Raw genomic sequence first — 24452 nt, forward strand, 5'->3', positions numbered from 1 at the left:
GGTGTATATGCTGATTTGTTTCTGGAGCCTCTCCGCCTACTTCGGGAGGATGAATCAGGGAGCTTTTCTTTTGTCCTTATCCCTCCTTCGGGATTCGCCTTTCCCTTTCTTGGGAGGAGAAGCTGACTCCCTTCGGATATCATCAACTTCCATAAAATCCTTACACTTTTCCATCAGCTCTGCTATGGTCTTTGGTTTATTTCTGATGAGATCCACCTGTAAGCTCTTACATGTCGTATTTTTTACTACTACTTCTACAGCCATGGAGAGATCCACATCTACAATGCGAATGCATAACTTGTTGAAGTTATTGACGTAATCTCTTAGGAACTCATTTTCTTTTTGCTTTAGTTCGAAGAGTTTTCACGATTAAACCACTGGCGGGATGCTTCCTGCGAACTTTGCGCAAAATTCCATGCTCAATTGATCCCAACTATCTATCGATCCTGGGGGAGAGATTGAAACCAATCATACACCGGGCCTTTTAGCGTGGTGATAAACATTCGGCATAACACTGCCTCACTGGCATGGTTAAGTCCAAGCAACATACGATACTTCCTTGCATGAGCTTCAGGATTATCCTCACCAGAGTAGCCTGGTATATTTGGGATCTTAAAATGCCTGTCAGTTTCCTCAGCTTCAATCCACTATGTGAAGGGTGATTCTCGATTGGCGAATGGATTATGCCTGGCATTCTCCTCATTCTGCCTACGTATTTCTTCCCTGATCTGATCCGCTATAGAACCTTGATTCCTTCTTAGGCGTCTCCTACTATGAGATCTGCTTCGCTGCGTAGAGGAGGAGCTGGATCCCGATGAGGGATCCGAAGGTGACCTTCTTCCACCTCTGCCACGCCCTCTTGGTGGGGTTCGCCCATTTCCTCCTTGATCCGATGGTGGGAGGGGCATGGCCTGATGAGGTTGCCCAGCTCCGAGTTCATCCTCCCTACGTCCCGGTGGTGGAGGTGATCTTCTCCGCCGGGGGGATCCAGCTCGACGTCTACGATGAGAACGAGATTTAGATCATCTTTTCCCACGTGATCTGGTTCGTCTTCTATGTCCTCGATCATCACATCCGCCTTCGGGGTACTCCTGACCCGCCTGTATCCTAGTTTGCATCGGAGGAGCTCGAGATCCGCCAATAGTAATCCATGGGTTGGTCGTGTGCCCCAGGGGTGCCTGATCATTCCTTCGACTTCCCTCTGGTATGTCTGAAAATAACCTTCTGTTTATCGGTATATTACTAGCGAGCTCAGGATTAACGACCATCGAGTCTGTGGGCTGAGAGAGCAAGAATGCCGAGTCGCGGAGGGCAGCCGGTCTATAGTAGGCATTTTGCTATTGCGATATGGCTGGCCTTGGTGGGTGATGACGATTCAACGAGGGAATAGTCCCTGTCGTAGGTCCTCCCACATCTTGGTTCTCTAGAAAGGCCCTTAATCGACCTTCCATAATGGGTCCATCCTCTCTCCCTACTGCACTTTCGCAAATATCCAAGAAGGATTCTGTTGACATGTCCCTTTCGTCATGGACAATTGGCGCATCAGGATCAACGCGGCCAGCGCTTTTAGGGGGATTAACTGAAGGTGGTACGGATGGTGTTGTAGTTCCGGTTGAGGGGTTAGACCCTCCATTTGCCATGTTTGGATTGTGAACTAAGTCCTTTTTGGATTAGAACCTCCACGATCACCGCACCAATTGATGACTGGTGTAGAACTCTCGATCAGAATCCTTCGCTGCAGGGGGGCGTCGTTGGGTTCGACGGGGGGAAGCTCCGATGCCAAAGTGAGTATATAGTAATATGAATAAACTGTAATGACAAAGTAGGGTTTTGGAGAGCGTAAATGTGTACCTCAATAGCTTGGGATGCAAGCTATTTATAGTCATGTAATCGTAACTCCTAGTAACTAGAAAGTCTTCATTAATGCCTCATTAATTGCGGTTATTGATCTTATTCAAGTATGACCGTTAGCTCATTAATGGGTTATTAGTTGCTTTTATTGAGAATCGGCTCAACCGTTAGACTGCGGGCGGATCGAGGCATGATGGCGAGTCTCCTATAGGTTTGACTACGGATAGCGTGTGGAGGAATCTATGTGATCCGCCACTTTGGTGGCTTGCTCGATACGCCATAGCTTTCCTGATCACCCGAATACGCTGTCGTTTTGGTTAATATCCTTTTCGATCCCATAAATAATATCTCGATGTTATCAGTTTTATTAAGCAAATCAACATTGAAAAATCAAGAAAATATATTACTGCACAATATTTCCGGCAAACAAACTGAGCCGTAATGTGATAGTTCATTTGGGTTTTGTGCATAAATAAATAAAGATTCAGAGGAGCTACGGTGCATTTTGCCTAGTCCTATATTATAATATGTTATCTTTCAAGATTTCAGGTGGGTGCTTAGCCAAAAAAGGCGGTAAATCAGACGTAATACAGACGCGTTAAAGCAACGCGTAATTTCAGAGGAGCACTCAAATCAGAAAGCCCTTTGCTAATCTCTCGCGCGACCTATATAATCTCATTCATACATTTCCTCTTTTTTGTTCTTCATAATCTCAACATTCAATTCTTCACAAGTCAAACCAAATCAATTTCGTTCAATCTCAATTCCAATTTCTGGTATGCAATCTCTCAATTTGTAATTACCCTGGTGTTTTTCCCCTAATCTTTCTTCTGATCTATTGCGTCTCGTTGAATTTCGAGTTTTGGAGATTGTCCTGACATGTTTCTCTAGTTTTCTTTCCTTTTTACATGTTGCTTTTATTAATTATTATTACTGTGATTTGTAATTGTTCTTTTTGTTCCTCTTTCAAAAAATTCCTTTTATATCTTTGCCCTAAAAGTTTTTGAAAGTTGTTCGTGTTTTTATGGATACGAATGATCCCTTTATATCTATATTTTTTCTGATTATCTGAATGATATGTCAAAGATTGGAATCAATTTTAGCAATACTGCAGCTTATGCAATGCCAAATCTTGACATAGAAAACAGTGTTAGGCCTCTGCACGCAATAGGAACAATATGGTATTTTTTTTAAACTAAAATCGGTGAGAATTTTATTTAATTGATCAGAAGACTCACCTTAGCTAATACTTGGCATATAATAAGGATATAGATTGTTATTTTGTTAATAGGTACCGTTCTTCTGTATTTACTTTGTCCAAATATACCACACTGATCCATATATTGGAATATAGCGGGTGTAGTTTATATTGGAATATAGCGGGTGTAGTTTGTTTCTTTATTTCATTCAATTTGGGAATCTGCTTTGCTGTAGAAAAGAAAAACCTATGTATTATGCAAGGGTTGCATATCAGAATTTATTGTAGGATTGTTCTTGTAACATATTTTTCGTTTACTTCTTACTTCAATTTGCTTGACAAAAAAAGGGGACTTTTTTTCTCCTATTATTTGTAGGTAGTCATTACAAAATCTTATTTACTTTAGATGTAGACAAATTACTATTGATGTCTTCAAAGATGCATGGAACTTGTATATCTGTCATACCTTTAAATTGTATACCGTTTTTCTTTCATGATACATTACTTCTATTCTGCATATTGCTTTTTCTTATGTCTGGATCTATTTAAGTGTGTGCTTTTTGTATATGCTGAGCTGAGAAAATTTGTACGTTATTGGTTTAATTGTAACAAGGGGTTAAATATAGGATCTCATTCTTAATACATAACGAAAATTATATTTTTTTTAAAGGATCTCATTCTTTATCTGTGCTATTTACTCCTTTTTTTTAAATATATTTTTCTATGCAAAATTGGGAGGGTTGAAGGAGAATGTTAAGGGCATCTGATTGGGAGGGAGAGAATAATCTTTTAGGCATTCAGTTTTCTCCTCCATTTCTGCTTGCAAGGAAGTGTTTTTTTTCTTTAGTATAAGGAAATCCAATCCAGTGTTATGTGAACCAAATGTCAATGTTTTCTGCCCGTTAATGCATTTTCTGATATTTTTTTCTTCCCTCTTTTTCAGTTATTTATTTTAAGTTGTTTGTGGTTTTTGTACAGCAACAAAATAATTTGAAGATGGGAGGCGGAAAGGATAAGCATAATGATGATTCTGACAAAGGGCTGTTCTCAGGTCTTGCTGGATATGCTGCTGGCCATTATCCCCAACATGGATCCTATCCTCAACATGGTTATCCTCCTCAAGGGTATCCTCCCCAGGGTTACCCACCTGCTGGATATCCTCCTCCTGGAGGATATCCACAGGCAGGCGGATACCCACCTGCAGGTTATCCTCCTGCAGGCTATCCTCCTCCCGGTGCTTATCCTCCTGCTGGTTATCCTGGTTCATCAGCTCCTCATCATTCAGGCATGTGCATTAATTTTTCATCTGGCTGATGTGATAGTTAATTTGCAAATTTATGTTAGTTTTGATTTGTCATTATCTTTTTCCACTTTGACATTTGAGGGTTTTCTTTCCATGAAAATTTCCTGAGCATTCACCTGCGGGCTTAGTTTAGAATGTACTTGACGACATGCATAGACAAGAATTGTTATATCATTAACCATCTCATGCTGGAGAGCTTGCAATTTGAACAGTAATTGGAATTTCTCATACTTTGTTTGAACACGGAAGTTTTAAACATGTAACAACCTTCTGTCCCCTGCTTCTCACAGTATTACTAGTTAGACCTCTTCAAATGTTCCAGAAATAAAGTGAACCTCTAAAATGTTGTAGTTGTTAAAATGCTTTCTGAATGTATGCAAACCTTTATGGTGTATGATTGTGGGGACTAATAATAATTGCATACATACATGATACAGGGCATGGACCTGGTATGGGAACACTCTTAGCTGGGGGTGCTGCTGCTGCTGCTGCTGCTTATGGTGCTCATCAGCTTTCACATGGGTATGGACATGGACCTGGATATGGATATGGACATGGTGGTTATGGACATGGACATGGTGGTTTTGGGCATGGGAAATTCAAGCATGGTAAGTTTAAGCACGGGAAGTTTGGGAAGCATGGAAAGTTTGGAAAGCACAAGGGCGGCTTCTTCAAGAAATGGAAGTGATTTCTTCTGCCTAGTTGACTAGCTCTAGCTCTCTTATGATGTACATAGTGCATTCTCCCTTGTCTGATTCGGATTTTGTTCAACTGGTCCTCTTGTTGTCTGATAGTGTGTATCTCTATGCGTACTATGATCTAATGCTGTTATATCCATATCATATATTTCATCCTTAACTTACATTCTCAATAGATAAATCATCATTGATGATGCCATGAGTATAGAATAGAATGTTAACAGTTGAGTAATACCAAGGTATTGTTTAGCGAAATTGAAAATTAAGTGCCCGTAAAAACTACTATAAAATAACAGTGTTATTTGATAATAATTCTTTTAAGGACACTTCAAAGTATAAAGTTGGAATTAAATGTACGAATAATAGTACCTGTTCAATGATAGAATTATTTGGTAAATAATAAAATTCAAGTATTGAATTTAAAGATATTGAGGATAAAAAAAATTATTTTATGAAAAAGTAGTAATATGGAGTAATACTTTTTATACTCTTACGGGGTGTTTGTTAGAGAGGATAAAGACACGGGGATAAGGATAAAAAAACTGAGATAAGTTATCACGTGTTTGTTTTAGAGCTAGGTAAGGGAGATAAGATAGGGATACGAGTCTTATCCCTCAAATCCTATACCCAGGAGGGGGTGGTATAAGGAGGTGGAATAAGCTCATGCGATATTAATAGGATGGAAAAGTCCATTTTATCCCTCAAATTAATGTTATGTAGTTTAAATAAAGTTAAAATAGTAAAATGTATTATTTTATCTCTATCCCTATCTCACATACCAAACATTGAATAATAATTCTCGACTATCATATTTTTATCTTTATCCCAACCATTTATCATTATTCTTATGCCAACCTTCATCCTTATATGTCTCTCTTGTGTGAGAGTTTTTGTCTCTCCTTTGGTGTGAGAGTTTTGTGTTTTGGGGTTTATCCATTTCTCATTATTTTTTTCTCTTCTTTCCCATTTCTATTTCTTCTCGGAATTTAAAACTTGGGGAAGCTAATTTTAGTTTGTTAGTTTGTGGTAATTTTTTAAAGTCCAGCCTATTAGGGTTGGGCAAAAATTTTTTTATAGTCTCAAGGAGTTTGAACTCATGACCTTTTAAAACAAAACACTCCTTTTAACTAACCCAACCATCTCAACATCTTGAAATAATACTACAAACATGTCTTAATATACTAAAATTAGGAGAGGCTATCACCTACCGAACTGATTTTACTCAAGGGTGGAGCCGGCGACCGGCGGCCGGAGCCCCCCAAACCCTGGACTGGCTCCGCCACTGGAAGAAAGTATGGCTCACTTGAATATTGCGTATAATGAACATCAAGGGTTGGACGTAGATCTTAACCCACGTGAGTTAACAGTAAACGATAATGGCTATGTGTTAAAGTAATAAAAGTTTAAGTAACAAAAGTTTAATTATTTTAATATTTAAAACAATCAGTAACAAAAAAAATTCAAGTAATAAAAGTTTAATTTATATTGATAAAATCATTTAAATTTGTTTTTGTCCCAATAAAGTCACTTTAGACATTTTCGGATTATTTTTCTATCGAAACTGATTACGTGACATCTAATCATATGTCTCAACGCCATGTGGCATAATAAACAAATTAACTCAAATAAATAAGGATTGTCAATTAAAATTTTAACCGCAAATTCACCCACGATCTATTAAAATATACGATCAATTAAAATATGTAGTTATATTTTTTTAATATATTAGATGAGAGTGACATAATGTTGAGATAACATGTCAGCAAATTTAACGAAAAAGTGACTGAAAAACATTCAAAGTGATTTTATTAAAATAAAAATAAATTTAAATAATTTTATTGAGATAAATTAAATTTTTTAAGTGAAAAAAATACTATCCAAACTTTAGTGATTTCCGATATTAAATTTAAATTTGGACTAAGGTTGTTAAACATTGCTAAATTTAAAGTTTTTACTAATATGCGACCTTTGCAGTGATTTTCACCCTCAATTAATAAACTTGCATTGTCTTGTATTGGTGAATTGGGGGGACCATTATTTATAAGAAGCATCCATTGAGTCTATTTCATTTCATTTCATGTGAATCCTCAAATGTTTTTTATTTATTTATGTCTAAAATGTTTGTGACTGATACTTTGAAGTTGCAACTGCCATGTGCATCAAGACAAATTAAAACCCACAAAACATAAATACCACAACTGTTTTGGTCAAATGACTTTAATGTATATATATACACCTCTATTTTATCTATAACGTTTCATTTTGTCCCTACATAAATCTAATTTACTATTAGTTGGGTGACCACCTTCCACCCGGATTTGAAGCATGTGAATCTAATAAAATCATCGCTTTTAATTAATTTTAAAAATTATAGTTTATAAATTAAGTGTTCAAAATATATTGTCTAGGATTTATAATTTATAAATTGGAGTTAGAATTTTTAAATTAGAATATAAAATCATATTTCATTTGTTATATATAGAAAATAATGACATATTTAAAATTAAGTTTGTTAATCTGATTTAGTTGTAATTTTATTATTAATTATGATATTTATGTACAGGGGCGGAGCCAGCCCGGAGGGCCGAAGCACCCCCCCCCCCCCCTCTCCTGGTCACCGGCTCCGCCCTTGAGTATCGTTAGTTTTATGTCGGGTAGCCCCCCGATATTAATATATATTTAATCTATGTAGTATTATTTTAATAGTTTGAAGTGGTTAAGTTGGTTAAGAGTTTTGTTTTAAGATGAGAGGTCATGGGTTCAAACCACACCAAACTCATTTTTTTTGTTTTATTTGAACTTTAGTTTTTCAAGTGGACTCTTTATTATCTTATTTGAATTTATTTTTATTATATCTATTTTTTTAAAAATTTATTAGCTATACAAAAATCAACTTCTTACTTTTAAAACTCAATTAACTTAATTTCTAAATTAAATTTTATGAAAAATATAAACAATCTATAGCTAAACATAATAATAAAAAAAAAGTGTGAAAATATTATAATTTTTAACCAACATACCAAAACGACAAAGTTTCAGTGTGCTGTAAGCTTAAAAAAAATTTGCCCAGCCCTAACGGGCTGGACTTTAAAAAATTACTCCCAATAATCGGACTAAAATTAGCCCCCAACTGTCAATTCCTGACTCCGCCACTATTTATGTAAGAAGCCCCATTAATCATATCTAAAATATTAAATTTACTTTATTATTACTAGCACACAGTTATAAATAATTTATCAAAATTTCAATAATTGACATTTATAAGTAAAAAAATATTGATGTAATATGTACAAAATTCATTATGAACATGTTGATTAAATTTGAAAATTAAAAAGATAATTTTTTTATATATAATAAAGAGATAATTTTATACTTTCATATATAAAAATAAATTGAAAGAAATTGATTATTAAAACCTTAAAACCGATATATTTTTTTTTTTGGTAGGAGAGGAAGGGTAGAGCACCCCAACAAACAAAAAGAACAAAAAAAGAAATTAAGAAACAAAGGCCTCAGCCTCAAGAGAGTTCAACCTGTTCTGATCAGACAGAATAATGTCCCGGAGGCCTGTAGGCAGCCTATCACACTCGTGATAACCTAAGGGGAGAGTTCCTGCGAAGTTCGCCATCCAATCCGCAGCTCTGTTACCTTCACGGAAGGTATGAGCTACTTTGACATCCCAATCTTGCTTCAGAAGAGTTTTACATTTATCAATCAACCAGTAATATCTGTAGTTCGACACCTCATCACTAAGCACCAACCGGACGACCAGGAGAGAGTCTAATTCGAACATGACCTGTCTGTATCCTTTTTGCCAAGCCAGGACCATTCCATAATAAAATCCCCATATTTCAGCAAGGTCAGCCGAGCAGTATCCCAGATTACAATTGAAACCTCCCTGCTAGACTCCCTTGTCGTCCCTGATTACACCGCCGGCAGCCGCTAGGCCCGAGTTACCCTTACTTGCCCTGTCACAGTTTACTTTAACCCAGTTCGCCGAAGGCAGAGTCCATGTGTTCCTCCTTTCCCGGTTCTCCCTGCCTCCCGGATCAGATCTCTTTATACTGTTCGAGTAGTCTTTCGCTTGGCTAATAAGGAGCTCGTATTTTCTTCGACTGTCCATCTTGGTAACAGAGAACACAACTTCATTTCTCCATCGCCATATCCACCAACAGGCGAAGGAGAAGATAGTATGCCACTTGATCCCTTTCCAGTAGATTTTGGCATTTAGGTTCTTTGACAGCCACTCATAGAGGTCCCCACTGTAGAACAGTTGGTTCCACCCCTCAAGGATAAAATTCCTCCAAATCTGACGCGCTAGGGGGCAGTCCCGCAACATGTGAATCGTAGTTTCCTCCTCCGGACAATTCAGGCATTTAGCACTTGGAGCAAGGTGTCTGCGTACCCGAGTGGCGTTAGTTAAAATGGCCTGGTGCATAACCAGCCACAAAAAGCTGCGGATTCTCTTAGTTGTCTCCAGTTTCCAAACCGCCTCCCAAGTGCAACCTCCAATATTCGGTGCTTGATGGGGGTTATCAGCATGCAGCAATCGGTGAGTCGAGTTGGCTGAGAAGTTCCCCGAATCTGCTAGTCTTCAGAACCATCCATCGTCATCCTCACAATCGTCGAACAAAATGTAGGACGCCAACTGTTTTAAAGCGACCGGGGGAAGGAGGGATTGCAATTTGGTCCAATTCCAGCCTCCCGGGTCCAGCCAGTAGTATCTCACTTTCTGATCCAATTCCTCATCAGGGATTCTTCTGGTTACTTTCTCAACAAGAGAGGATTCGCCCATCCAAATATCAAGCCAAAACTTAATATCCGTCCCCCTACGAAGAAGTCTGCCAACTCCCCGTGCGAGAACCTTCGCACCTTCAACCAGGCACCGCCAAATATGGCTGCTTTGTCTGCTGGCTCTGAACATATCCATTCCCTCTCTGCTTTTCGCATATCTGTCTTTGATCGCCCTAGCCCAAAGGGTTGTGGGTGTCGTGAGCAATCTCCAACTCAGTTTTGCTACGAGGGCAAGATTGAAGATTCTGGCCTGCTGAATCCCTAGACCGCCCTCATTTCGCTTCTTACAGACTCGGTTCCAACTGACTAGGCTGATTTTCTTGTTGCCCTCTTTGTTCCCCCAGAGAAATCTTCGACTAATAGCATCCAACACATTACAAGTTCTGATAGGTAGGAGATTGGTTTGCATTGTATATGTTGGTAAGGCCGACAAAACTGACTTCACTAAGGTAGTTCTACCAGCAAAGGAGAGAGTCTTTTCCTTCCAACCTGACAGTCTGTTCTTAACCATCTCAACAACATTTTTGAAGCTTTGAGCCGTAACTCGCTCATGAACAATGGGAACTCCCAGGTAGGTACCAATTGTATCGGTTTTTTTGATTCCCAATTCCTCAACAACATCATTTTGATCCCGGTTTCTCGTGTTAGGAGAGAAATACACACTAGATTTATTCAGGCTGGTCTGTTGGCCAGAGCAGTCGCAGAAATAACTAAGGATTGACTTAATTACCTGGGCTTGATCTCGGGATGCTTCCACCATGAGGATAATATCATCGGCAAAGAAGCAATGCGAAAGTAGAGGGCCATTCTTTGATAGGTTAATAGGTTTCCAATTCTTGTCGGTCACCGCATCAATAATCAAGTGGCTTAGTCTCTCCAGGCACAGGACGAAAAGATAAGGTGACAACGGATCCCCCTGCCTGATTCCACGAGACGGTTTGAAACCTTCACACTTCTCTCCATGCCAAAGAATGTTCATATAAGAAGAGGAAACACAATTCATGATGATCTCCACCATCTTAGGAGGCAACCATAGGCAAGTTAATGTTTCCTCAATAAAGGTCCAACTCAACCGGTCGTACGCCTTCTCTAGGTCCAGTTTGATAACCATAGCCCCTCTGCGGCTCTTCCTATGTCTCAGAGAGTGTATAGTCTCCTGAATTAAGATAATGTTGTCTGAAATCTGCCGGCCAGGGACAAAACTGCTCTGCATCGGACCCACCAAGTTCGTGAGTAACGGCTTTAAACGTTTGACAATACACTTTGTAATCAGCTTATAGGTAACGTTGCACAGGCTGATGGGTCTAAACTGTGAGAAACAATCTGGAGCACTAACTTTCGGGATCAAGGTGATTGCAGTATGGTTCATTTCCTCTTCAAGTCTCCCCTCATTAAGGGCCTTGAGGATACAGGCACTGGTATCCGGTCCGATAATATTCCAAAATTTTTGGAACACCCCCGCTTGGATTCCGTCAGGTCCCGGGGTTTTCCAAGGGGCTATAGAAGAGAGGGCGGCATAGACCTCCTCGGCAGTGTAGGGTCTTTCCAACATTGTTTTGTCCTGTTCTAACAACATGGGAAAGCTATGGCTAGAAGATAATTTTACTCGTACCTGAACATCTTCCATATACAAATTGCTGAAAAATTGCACGGCCATGTTCTTCAGAGTGTCACTGTCCCAAATCCAAACCCCATCAGAATTCCGGAGGCCCTCAGTTTTATTCCGCCTTCTCCGAATGATAGTGGAAGTGTGAAAAAAGGTCGTATTTCTGTCCCCCTCCCTTAACCACTGAACTCTGGATTTCTGTGCCCAATACAGCTCCTCCTGCTTAAGAATATCATTCAGCTCCTCAAGAAGTTTCCCTTCCAGTCTGATCAGCCCTAGAGTGCAGTGGATTGACAGTGCTCTTTGGACTCCAGCAATGCGGGCATAAATGCGGTTCCTGCGTTTGAAAATGTTACCAAAGGAATGGGTGTTCCAATTGCTAATCTGCTTCGTGAAATTCAAGATTTGATCACTCAATTTATCCTCTTTATTCCACCACGAAGGGAGAAGGTCTTTAAGCTCAGTTGACTCCAGCCACGGTGCAAGGAAACGAAAAGGAGCTGAGGGTCTGCTGTTGTTATTTTGCAGTGTTACATGGATGGGGGTATGGTCTGATTTGTTTCTTTGTAGGTGAAGAACAGTAGCTTCAGGGAACTTGTGTCTCCACTCGATTGAGCAAAGGCCCCGGTCTAATCGACAGGCCACACGGGTCCTTGGTGAGTTACCCCGGAACCAGGTGAAGCGAGGCCCCTCAAAACCCAAATCCACCAGACCCAGCTCAGTTATCCAATTTGCAAAAGGCCCACTTCTATCCAGAACCCTAGCCGAACCGCCTTGCTTCTCCAATTGGGAGCTGATGCAATTAAAGTCTCCACACAGGAGCCAAGGCATGTCAATGGAATCCTTTAGATCTCGCATATCATCAAAGAAGCGTCTTTTGTGTCTCATCTGTGGCCGAACATAAACAGAGGTGAGGAGGAAAGGAGAAGTCTGGAGATTACCTTGCTTCATAGTAACCTGACAGTGAATGAACTGGGGATCATGTCTTCTAACCAACAGGTCAATCTCTCTTTCATCCCAGAAAAGCCAAATTCCCCCGCTGAAACCATCGGCTTCCACTACTGTATGGTTCGGGAAAAGGATTTGTCTGCCGATATCCTTAGCACGTGTACTCGGGATCCTAGTTTCCACAAGACAAAGAATGGAAGGTTGATGAACTCTAACAATATGGCGGAGAGCCGGCTGAAAATCAGTGCCGCCCGCACCGAAGCAGTTCCAAGATAAGATTTTCAACATGTAGCAAATAGAGGCGAAAAACCACAGACCGATCAAGATCACTGGGAGGTATTCAGAGCTTTGTCTCCTCCTACCCCTCCATCCTTCTGGTTCATTGGATCCCTTAGGATCTGGCTTAGTTTGTCTTCTCGTCGTTTGTTCATTTCAAGCCTTGGCCTGTTCAAATCAACTGGCTGCAGGACACTACATGGTTCTGGTTCGACTCTCACCCGCTTTCCTCGGGTGTTGTTGTTCTCTTCTCCCATGGTTTGGGGCTCTCCCACCTCTTCAACCATTATAACCTCCTGAACTCTTGATTCCAAGGTAGCAAAAGGGTTCGGGTCACAGAATACCCCCTGGTTAGGAGTGTCAAATGACTTTCCTACCTTGCTTCCTGCTCCTTTCCCAAAACCCGTTTTTCTTGGTCTTGGCAAGCTTTTTCTGGTGTCCTATTTTGAGTGATGGTTGCCAAAGCCTTCAAATCTGTCAGGCTTCGGTGGTGGTATTTTACCCGGGTTCTTGAAGGGGTTCGGAGCTTGCAACTTATGCTCAAAGTTAGTGACAACAGCAATGGTTCTAGTTTCTCTTGCTCTGGGTGTAAACTTTCTCCTGGGGACAATCATCCATGGCCCATAGTCCTCATGAGGTATCAGTGAGGAGTTAGCTCCTTGTTTCTCAGCTGATCCCTGCTCTGTGCCGGTGTTCCTATCCATTCTGACCTCTACCTCCTGTTCCACTATCATCTCGCTCGCTACTAACTGTTCCTTCGGTGGAATTGCACTTGGCCATCCACACTCTGCCTTCAGATGTCCATATCTCCCACAGTTTGTGCAAGCAATGTGCAGTCCTTCATACTCAACCCGTTGAATATCTCCTTCTAACTCGAATTGAGCGACCAAAGGCTGCTGCAGATTAACCTCGACACATACCCGAGCAAACCTCCCTTTTGTCCGTATAACAGTGTTTTCATCTACACGAATCGGTTTGCCAATTGTTTCTGCTAATCCAAGTAACACATCAATATCATAGTATAGGAGGGGGAGTTGAGGGAATCTTACCCAGACTAGGGATTTCTCCATAAATGCTTCTGACGGGTTGAAGTCTGCATCCCAGGTTCTGACTGTAAGATAATGTCCCTGCACAAGCCAAGGGCCATCATTAATGACATGATCACGGTCCATGTCGTTATCAAATTGGACAACGTGGAAGTCATCACCGAGGTCCATCATACTAAATTCCGCAATTGGGTTCCAGAGTTCCGTCGTTCTTCTTTGGAGTGCCACGTATCCCAGGTTCCTGCCCAGAAGCTTGATAATCAATGCCTTCTCCCAGGGTCTGCTTAATTTCTTCTTCAACTCGGCGTCAATTGTTACTCGTGGGCACAAAGGGTTGGCGCTTGGGATATCAATGTTTAGAAGGCCCGCAGCGCGAAGGTCAGTTCGTGTCCGAGGGGGGGAGGCTGAGCCTTTCGCCTCCGCGATATCTCTCCATGACCGGCGAGGACCGTCGGATTCGAGCTCCGGGTGGCTGTGTAAGTCAGGGGGGACAGAGGCAGGTGGTCGGAGGTGGTGATGGAGAGGCGCCGCCATGGAGACCTAGGGAGAGAATTTTAGAAAACATTAGTAAAATAGAAATTTATTCTTATTTTAACAAATAATATCAGAAAAAAAATCCACAAAATATCATTTCTTTTTATCAAGGTTTCGTCAAAGTTTATAGAGGATTTTTATTAAGATTGCATGTGAGTTTCATCAAAAGTTCATAAAATTTCATCAAAACTAAGGTTTCACACGAATTTTACTATAGTTTATAGAAAGTTTCACCAAAATCTATTTGTTATTATTATATTACTATATATCTTGTTACATAAGTTTGTTTTTTTTAAATGTTACATTTGTTTGTTTGTTTCCAATATTTATTAGTCAAATTAAAAGAAATAATTAATTACATTTTCAATATGGTTAAATTACTTGTTTAATAAAAACAGAGAGCATTTTGCAATTCGAGCTACCAAATCCAATAAACGGAATTAACAACAAAATATAGGGAAAAAACTAAGAAAAGGTGTAAAAAATCACAGAAAAATGATGAAAATGTTGCATAGTGAAGAGAGGAAAGAAGAAGACAACACTAGAAAAAAAAATACTACAAATTTGAAAAAAAAAAAACATCTTAGAAAAAATATTTATATTCTAGTAATACTGGTTTCAACATATGGCAATTATATAAATATTTCACTCCTACATTTTCATAATAATGTCTTTGATATAACCATAGCACACGTAACCCCTTATCTATGTAAATAACCGTATCCACGTTCAGTACGGTAACTTCCTCCCTTATTCCTATAAATAGGTTTAAGTTTGAAGGAGAAAGGGTTGGTTCTTGGAGAAAGGAAATAATATTATATTTGATAATATCTGACTTAAGCATCGGAGCGTTTGTGGGAAGACCGCTTCCCACACTGTAACAGGTTCAATCCTCAAGGAAGATCAACCTTCGCTAGGGACGTTCAACCTTTATCCAGGGACGTTCAACCTTCATCCGAATACGTTCAACCTTCATCAAGGGACGTTCAACCTTCATCCAGGAGGTTCGATCCTCAGGGAACGCCGGCTGTCATTATCCTGATTGGAAGGACCGCCTTCCTTCAGAGGTTCAACGATTGATCTCCCGTCTTACAAATTTATTGTTTAGTTCAGGCTACAACAATTGGCGCTGTCTGTGGGAAAATCGATCAAAAAGCCATTCATTCTACGTCATCTACTTTTCGTAATCAAAAGGGATGCCTCCCAAGAGATCTCAAGTTCCACCTTCTCAAACATCCCATATTCCGGACGAGCACGATGCACGCCAAGCCAATGAAGAAGAACGTGTGGAACGCGTTGAAGACCAACATGGTCCATCAAGAGCTAATCCACCCACCGTTTCCTTAGCGGACTATGTTGAAGAAAAAATTTGAATAAAACAATAATCAACTCCAAGAGTTAATGCTTTTTGTTCAAGAAGAGATGCGGGACGAAGAATTTCGGAACAAGGAAAAGCGTCCTGAAGTCGAGTTATCACACGATGAAATCTCAGAACCACGTGAAGGAGGAAAGCGTAAGGGAAACAACTTAAGAATCCATGAGGTTGTGGAGAGTTCTTGTAAAGAAAATTCGAAAGCACATGAGAAAGCCAGAGAAGAATCCATCTTCAGTGCAAGAGAGACTGTAGATCTCAAGAAGATGATAGAAGAAGTGTTGGAACAAAAGAAGTTGGTTCCAAACAATGAAGAACAAACAACACGGAAAGTTCCTTTTACAGGAGAAATCATGAATAAGCCTCTCCCTAGGAAGTTCAAGATGCCACAACTAACCACTTACTCTGGAAAAGGCGATCCCTATGATCACATGCAAAATTATGAAGCTGTAATGTTATTACATGGATGGGAAGATGCTATAATGTGTCGAGCTTTCTCTCTCACTTTGTCCGATCATGCTCGTACTTGGTTCAACAGCTTAAAGGAGGGCTCCATCTCCAACTTTGATCAGTTAAGAAAAGAATTCATAAAAGCATTCATCATCAACACTAAAAGGAAGAAGGATGCTACGTATCTCCTTACAATAAAACAAGATGAAAGAGAAAGTTTGAAGGACTATGTAGCAAGGTTTCGTGCTGCAACTTTAGAGATTCATGATCTCCAAGTTGAAATGGCAGTTGCAGGAGTACTTCAGGGAACGAGATCAGGGGATCTCCAAAAATCTCTCTCTTATGATCAACCTTCAACCTTGGGGGATTTGTTCAGTCGAGACAATAAATTCATCCTTTCTAAAGATGTGATGAGGAATATACTAGGGAGAGGAAATCAAGATAAAAAAGGAAGGAGAGGGACGAGGTTGATGATGTAAAAAAAGGAAATGGGAGAGGAAATGAAGCAAGACATGCTCCAAAGTTGAGATATGAGAATTTCACACCTTTACTCCAACCACGTTCTAATATCCTGGCAGCCATTGAGAGATCTGGACTCCTTACATTCCCTCCCAAAACTGACAGAACTATGGGCAAATTTACGGATGCTTATTGTCGATTCCACAAAACTCATGGTCACTCAACTGATCGATGTAGACAATTGATGAATGAAATAGAATCATTGGTACGACAAGGTAAGCTTGAAAATTTTGTAAGGTAAGCTTGAAAATTTTGTCTATGCAGAAATGTGGAGAGGGGAAAACCCACGAAACTTAAAGGAAGAAAGATACATAGAAAACAGAGAAAAGGATGGTCGAACATATGCCAAAGGAAAGGAAGACAAAAAAGATAAAGCCATAGCCCTTGATAACAAGCCGACATATCCAACAATAAATGTTATCTCTGGGGGGGAAACTTTAGCTGGTGAATCCTCTTCATCAAGGAAGGCTTACGCTAGACAAGCTTATGAAGTCAATAATGTGATGAAAGTTCAGGAAGAAGAGTCCATAACTTTTACTCCTGCAGATCAAGGAAATGTGGTTATACCCCATGATGATGCATTGGTGATTTCTGCTATCATAATGAAGTTTCCAGTAGAAAGAATTCTCATTGACAGTGGGAGTTCGGTCAACCTCCTCTATTGGAATTGTTTTGAGAAGATGAACTTGTCTTTAGATAGATTGAAGAGGGTGTCGGCTCCACTCTTTAGCTTCTCAGGGGAAGTCGTCCAGGTGGCAGGGTCTATCCAATTACCAATCACGTTGGGCGACGAACCTTGTAATATTACGAGGATGGTGAATTTTATGGTAGTCAAATCAATATATCTAGCCTACAATGTGATACTAGGAAGACCACTGATTATCGGCATGAGAGCCATGATATGGCCAGGATACTTATTGATGAAGTTTCCTACACCAAATGGCATAGGGCAAGTGAGAGGAGATCAAAAGAAGGCTCGCAATTGCTACGTTTCTTCCATTAAAGGAAAACATGGTGTAAGTGCAGAAACAATGGAAATTTCAGAAGAATCTGATAACAAGCCAAAACCGAAGCCAGTTGAAGAAGTTGAAGCAATACGGTTGAAAGAAGATGATCCGAAAAAAATAACATATGTTGGAAGTAAAATGGCAGAAGAAGTGAAGGGTGAAGTAATCGCATGCCTTAAGAGAAATGTGGACGTGTTTGCTTGGGTTCCTGCAGATATGCCTGGCATAAGTTTGGATGTAGCTTCCCACCATTTGAATGTTGATCCAAACATGAAGCCCATCAAGCAAAAGAAAAGGAGAATCGCTCTAGAGAGGCAAAAGGCGTTAGAAGAAGAAGTTGATAAGTTACTAGAGGCAAACTTTATTCGAGAAGTTTACTACCCGGATTGGCTTGCAAATATTGTGATGGTGAAGAAACCCAATGGAAAGTGGAGAATATGCATAGATTTCACCGATTTAAACAAGGCTTGTCCAAAGGATTCATATCCTTTGCCCCCGATTGATAAAATGGTGGATGAAACCTCTGGATACGAGTTATTGAGCTTCATAGACGCATACATGGGATACCATCAAATCAAGATGAATCCATCTAATGAAGAAAAAACTACATTTATCACTGAGAAGGGCACATACTGCTACAGGGTTATGCCTTTTGGACTTAAAAATGCAGGAGCAACATACCAAAGGATGATAAATAAAGTTTTCAAGCCTTTATTGGGTAACACCATGGAAGCATATATGGACGATATGATCATTAAAAGCAAGAAAGGGGAAGTGCACGCAGAGAAGCTCGACAAGGTGTTCGAAGTATTGAGAACCCACGATATAAAGTTAAATCCTAGCAAATATACTTTCGGAGTACAATCGGGAAATTTTTTGGGGTATATGATAACTGAAAGGGGTATTGAGGCAAATCCAGAAAAAATCCAAGCCATCTCAGAGATGAAGCCTCCTACCTCCATTAAGGAAGTTCAACGTTTAACAGGAAGATTAGCATCGTTGAATAGATTTTTGTCTAAATCTGCGGAAAAAAGCCTACCTTTCTTCAAAACCTTGAGGTCAGGTGTAGACACCGAGTCGGAGGACCTGTGACGAAAATCGGTAACAAGACGGTTGAAGCGGTTGGTTCCGGGAGTTTTAAAGCAAAAAAAATATGATAAAAAACGAGAGGTCAGTAAGAGTTGCGGTCGTCGAGTGGACGGCTCGCGAGTACTCAGCGACGTGGTGCGAGCGCCTAGCGACAGTCGGCGCGCGCTCGACGACAGTTGGACGCGCGCCCGACAGCGCGGGGCGCACGCCCGACGGCCGCTGGGCGCGCACGCCCGACAGCCGTTGGGCGAGCGCCCAACGACGTGGGGCGAACGCCCAACATCGTTGGGCGCGCGCCCAACATATGTTGGGCGTTCGCCCAACTGGTTTTGGGCGTCCACCCAACATTTTGGGCGTAGGCCCAAAACATTTTGGGCGTAGCCCGACGCCCGTCGGGCTACGCCCAAAATTGTTTGGGATCCGTGCCTATAAAAGGCACGGATCCCCATGCATTAAGAAGAGGATTTTTGGAGCTTCTCACTCTAAAACATTTTTTAGAGAGAGAAAGTTATTTTTTGGGAAAAAACATTTTTTTCCTAAAAATTCCGAATTTCCTAAAAGTTAAAATTTTACCGAAAACACAAAAAACACCGAAAAATCACGATTCGTGGAATCAACCGACTTCAACTGTCAATACCGAACTTGAGGTATTATCCGAAGACTAGACTCGTGTTATTTATTTTAATTATTTTATTTATTTATTTTTATTTTTAATCTTTATTTTTATTTATTTATTTATCACGTTTATTTATTCTCCCGTATTTATTTAATTCTCGTCCCATATTAAATAAATGTTCGTTTTGGTTTTGAAATAAAAACCTCATTTTAATATCCCAATACGAACCGTGATCCGATTCAAAGGTAGTTCGGGATTAAAAAACGTTGTAATTATAAGTTTTTTGAAAATATTTCTAAATAACGTTTTGAAATAAAACATCGTTTTAGGAATCTCCGTTATAGACTATGATCCAATTTTGGTAGTTCGGGGACCCAAAACGATAGAATAGATCTAATCTAAAGCTTTTGAATAAATCTGGAAACTGTTGGACTAATTCTATAATTTTCCGTTTTCTGTCACTAAAGGCTGTTTACCGACGGATTTTCCGTCGGTAAAGCTGCTGAAATGTAAAAAATGCTGTTTTGATCCCTCTTTCCCAACTTTTAGACTTTTGGTCCTTGTATATATATGTGTATAATTATGTAACGTATTTATGAAAATTATTTTGGGTTATATAACTATTAATTACATATTATTTATCTATCTACTTTATATTTTAAACTTAATTTACATCAATTTAGTTTTGTAAAGTAACATATTTGTACATATATATAGTTTTTGGTTTATTTGAGTTATATTAGCCATTATTTAGGGTGAGGGTTATTTTCTATATATTTATTATGTAAAACTATTTTGGGATGAATTTAACTTTCTTATTTATGGATTTTATTCTCTATTTTTACATTGTTTCTTAAATCAAAATCAAAGTTTATTTTAATTAGTATTATCTCTATTTTCACTTATATATATGTACTATTATTTTTTCTTACCATATATTTAACCTACATATATTATTACTATTCTTACCATTCTTGTATATATGTATAAATATGTATATTTATTCTCCTTTTAGGTTTTCTATATGTATATATTCTATAAATATATTTGGGTTGAGGCCCTGTTCTTTATCACTTAATTTCAGTAACAATCAATTCAGTTCAGTTCAGTTCAGTTCAGTTCAACATTCAGTTTCAGCATTCAGTTTCAGTATTCAGTAATTTATCATTATTTATTATATTATAATTATTTATATATAATTTATTATAATTATTATAATTATTTATCTATAATTTATCATTATTTATTATTATTATTATTATAGTTTATCATTATCTATAAATTAGATAAAAGTCAAGAAATAATAGTTTATTAAAGTATATATGGTTTAATAAAAAAAATAAAACTAAAGTATGCATCCATATTTAAAAATTAGGAATTGCATCCATATTATGAATTATTTCTCAAATTTATCCAATTTATCAATGTTAGGGATAAAATTTCACCATTTTAGACGTTAGAGGTAAAATTACTTCTGACCCAAAACGTTATTTTTGCACTTTAACCCTTAATTAAAATAAAAAGTTAAGAGTTTGTATTCATATGAAGATTTATATTTAATTTCATAGGCTTTAAATTATATATAAATTTGTGTTTGTATGTAATTTGTATTTTTAATTTAAATTAGACTTATTTTTATTTAATTTCATAGGCTTTTATCGAGCCAAGATTTATCATCTCGGGCTTTTATTTGATATTCAATTTAGTTTTATCTTTAATAATATATTTATTTAATATTGATATTATTAAATTTATTAGAACCATTATTATTATTATAAGTTCATTAATGTCCAATATTATCATGAAAATTATTTTAAAGTCTAATATCATCATTATTGTTAAGTTCGGTAGCATTCAGTTAAGTTCAATAGCATTCAGTTAAGTTCAGTATTCAGTAGTATTCAGTTAAATTCAGTTTAGTATTCAGCAGTATTCAGTTCAGTTCAGTTCAATTCAGTTCAGTTCAGTTCAGTTCAGTTCAATTCAGTTCAGTTCAATTCAGTTCAGTTCAGTTCAGTTCAGTTTTTTTCAGCGATAAAGAACAGAGTCTGATTTAGACTAAATTTCTTAATTGTTGTGATTAGAGGTTAATTGAGTGAAAAAAGGGAAAACAAACCACAAAAAAGAGAGTTTAATTTGCTTATTTAAACTAAAAGTTTTTCTAGATATTCCTAAAGAGTAAATAAAAGGCTTTTTTTATCATTTCAAACCACTTCCTAAACATCACGTTTTAAAACCTTAATTCGTTCCAACGACGGATTAAGCGAACCTTGTAATTAAAATCGTTTCTTTTCATTGTAAATAATGAAGTTTTGAATCGTTTTCCTAACTAAACAGTTTTGTACAAAATGAATGGACTTGTATGCTTAATCACGTTTTTGGTTAAAACTTCTTGTTCAAACGTTTTCAAACGCACAAGTCATTCCAAAGGCGATTCGAGTTGATGTCATGTAAATTAACGGGGTTTTGAAACGTACCTAAATCGTTCCAATGGCGATTAAGGTACGAACCATGTAAATAAACTCGTTTTTCGGGGAGTGAGATTAGCTTAGAGTTAGTGTATAGTCTAAAGCATAAAATCACACTGTGAATAAATCAATTCTCTCTTCTTCCCCTCTCTCTCTCCTGTATACTTTAAATTTATGCAAAATGGGTGATTCTTTACTAAAATGGCTTTCAATAACATGCTCAAACGGTTTTCAAAGCGAGAAAGAAAAGGTTTCAAATGAATTTTAAACTTAAAGAAATATGCGATTAGTCCGTTATCGCCTAACACGCTGAGTAGGAGGCCGGTGGTTCATAACCGGACGATGTCGGGGTGCCTAGTAGCCTTTCTCCGAAAAAGAGCTAGCCTTCTCAGCTCGTACCTAAGTTTCCCGAACCCTCACCGATCTCCCGCAAGGGATCAGTGTTCATTTTCCCATTCGTGGGTGGCGACTCTTCCATACTCCGAGCTCCGGTCCTGCCGAGCAGCTTGATTCCACGATTGGTTGCTTTCGGCGCCAATCACCGCTTACGTCGCCATGAGGTGTCCATCCCCCAGTCCGCCCGGGCGAGGCCGTTCGGCACCTTGTCTAACAAGTGGCGACTCTGCTGGGGAAGCGAGAAATTTGATTCCGGAAGGCGTGTATTAAGCCCTTAACGGGGACGGATCGTATTATTTCTTTTCGTATGCATTCATAAGCATTATTGCAAACTTTTTGGGTAATTTCCGCGAAACCTCTAGCGAGAGTCCATTCGTCGCTCGAAAGAGGCTAGTGTAAGTTCCCCCTTACAATAAGGCGCCAAAGGGTCCCCATCCATTCGTTAGGGGCGAATTTGTGCGGTCCTGTGAGGTCCCGCGATCAGCCGTGTCAGCATATAGTAGCCTTAGAAGTTGCCATAGGATTACCCGTTACTATTTTTGATGTGATAAATGAATCAATTCGTGTTTTCAAAATTGCCATGATACGTGTCTAATCCTAAAATAGGTAAAGAAAATGAAACGATGCGTTAATATATACTCTTAAACCGATGTATAAACTACCCCAAAACATCGAAACGATTCGAACTAAAGATGACTTAGTCATCTCGTATGAATGAACTTGTGCGACCCGCCTGGTCCCTTTCCGTGTCCCGAAGAAGGCACATGTTCAAGAAACACGTTATGATGTAAGCACGTATTAGTACGAATCGATTTGATATTAGGTATAGTCATACCTTGATTCAAAAGACTATATTAACGATAACCGTTATTCACATTCTTTAAATAGATTGGGATAAAACGAGATTATGACAAAACGAAAACGAAGAACATTTCTGTTTCGAACGACCTTTTCGTAACGTAAAGAGATTCATAAACATGACCCGTCCCTTCCGAATAAAAAGAAAATGAGCTCTTACGTTATACCTTGCGTCATTCTAAGGAGAAATGGACGTATCCGCGAAAGTGACTAAGAAAATAAAAGAAAAAGAAAAATAAAAACGACCAAAATCATTCCGTATCTACGATATATGTCGATCCCGAGAGTAGTTAAAGAAAATGAACCAATGCCGTTAAACACGTGCCTCGAATCAGTGTATACGCCGTTTAAAATCGTAAAGCCGAATTAAGCTAAACCGCATAATTACGCCATATGGACGAGACTATGGGTTTGACTAATGGCTCGATCATTTCGACCGTTACCAAAACTACAAGAAGTATGGCCCGATCTGCGTGTTTGCTGGACTCGTGCCTAAATGAAAAAGAACGGTAATATCCCTGCTTCGAATAAGCATGCAATTCAACGAAACGTTGATTTTCTATAACCACGCTAGGGTGATATATCCCGTAGATGGGAAGAAATAAAGAGTTGTCGCTAGCCGAAAGGTTACCATGTGCTCAAATAAGACTCGCCGTCTTTTCACGTAGCAAAAACGAGCAAACGGATTCTTAACGCTAAAAACAAACACGTTACGTGATGAGTCCGTTCCTTAAAATAAAAAGTGATTTCATCACTAAAAAAACACGTGGTTACGTCTCTCGATAGATCCAAAAAGATCTCGTTGTAATCCAAAAATCGAGACACGAACCCACGCGAATAAAATGGAAGGAGTCATTGTCAATAACGAACGATTGAACCAGAAGAATAACTCGTACCGCGTCTAAATCCGAGATACGCTCAAAAGGGAATCAAAACCCGAACGAATGCATCTCGCGAAATAACAAAAGACGAGTTATTCGAAAGAACAATCCATTTGGTCGATATCTTAGTCACTGGATGTGGATACGTCAAAACAAACTGTATTGTCTGATGGATGATTTACTTTTTCCGCAATAATCGACGGCATCACGCGTCCCCTAGACCGCAATGTGAGCCCCAAACCAAAATCCTAGGAAAGAGACTTGGACCATCGAGTGTGTGGAGGAATAAGAGTGGAAGAGAGATGTTGTGATACGTGTAATTAGACTGACGTTTGTTCTTCTTATCTTATATATCCGTAAATAAATAAACGCACACACCACGAATCATGCATATAAAATCATGCATACATACTAATGGATGTCGTTCACGCAGACTTCATCATTAAGCGGTTGTGGTTTCGCGAGAGTAACTAGCTAGTCAGGCAGTTTGATCAACTACAGATTGACAGTTCCGAATCGGTAGTTGTGGCTTCTGAATCATC

General features: G+C 38.9%; 1 protein-coding gene across 1 annotated transcript; it reads left to right on the plus strand.

Moving 5' to 3' along the window:
* Nucleotides 1-2443: 2443 nt before the first annotated feature.
* LOC136205734 (glycine-rich protein A3) lies at nt 2444-5210 on the plus strand. The gene is made up of 3 exons (XM_065996473.1): nt 2444-2627; nt 4028-4334; nt 4790-5210. The coding sequence occupies exons 2-3, from the start codon at nt 4046-4048 to the stop codon at nt 5038-5040; spliced, it is 540 nt and encodes a 179-aa protein (XP_065852545.1). The 5' UTR covers nt 2444-2627; nt 4028-4045; the 3' UTR covers nt 5041-5210.
* Nucleotides 5211-24452: the final 19242 nt, after the last annotated feature.

Source organism: Euphorbia lathyris, chromosome 9 (genome assembly GCF_963576675.1).
Source record: "Euphorbia lathyris chromosome 9, ddEupLath1.1, whole genome shotgun sequence".
NCBI lineage: Eukaryota > Viridiplantae > Streptophyta > Magnoliopsida > Malpighiales > Euphorbiaceae > Euphorbia > Euphorbia lathyris.

Coding starts and splice junctions, on each gene's coding strand:
- LOC136205734 (XM_065996473.1), top strand. CDS start 4,046: ATGGGAGGCGGAAAGGATAAGCATAATGATGATTCTGACAAAGGGCTG. Junction 4,335..4,789: donor ATCAGCTCCTCATCATTCAG/GCATGTGCATTA, acceptor TACATGATACAG/GGCATGGACCTGGTATGGGA.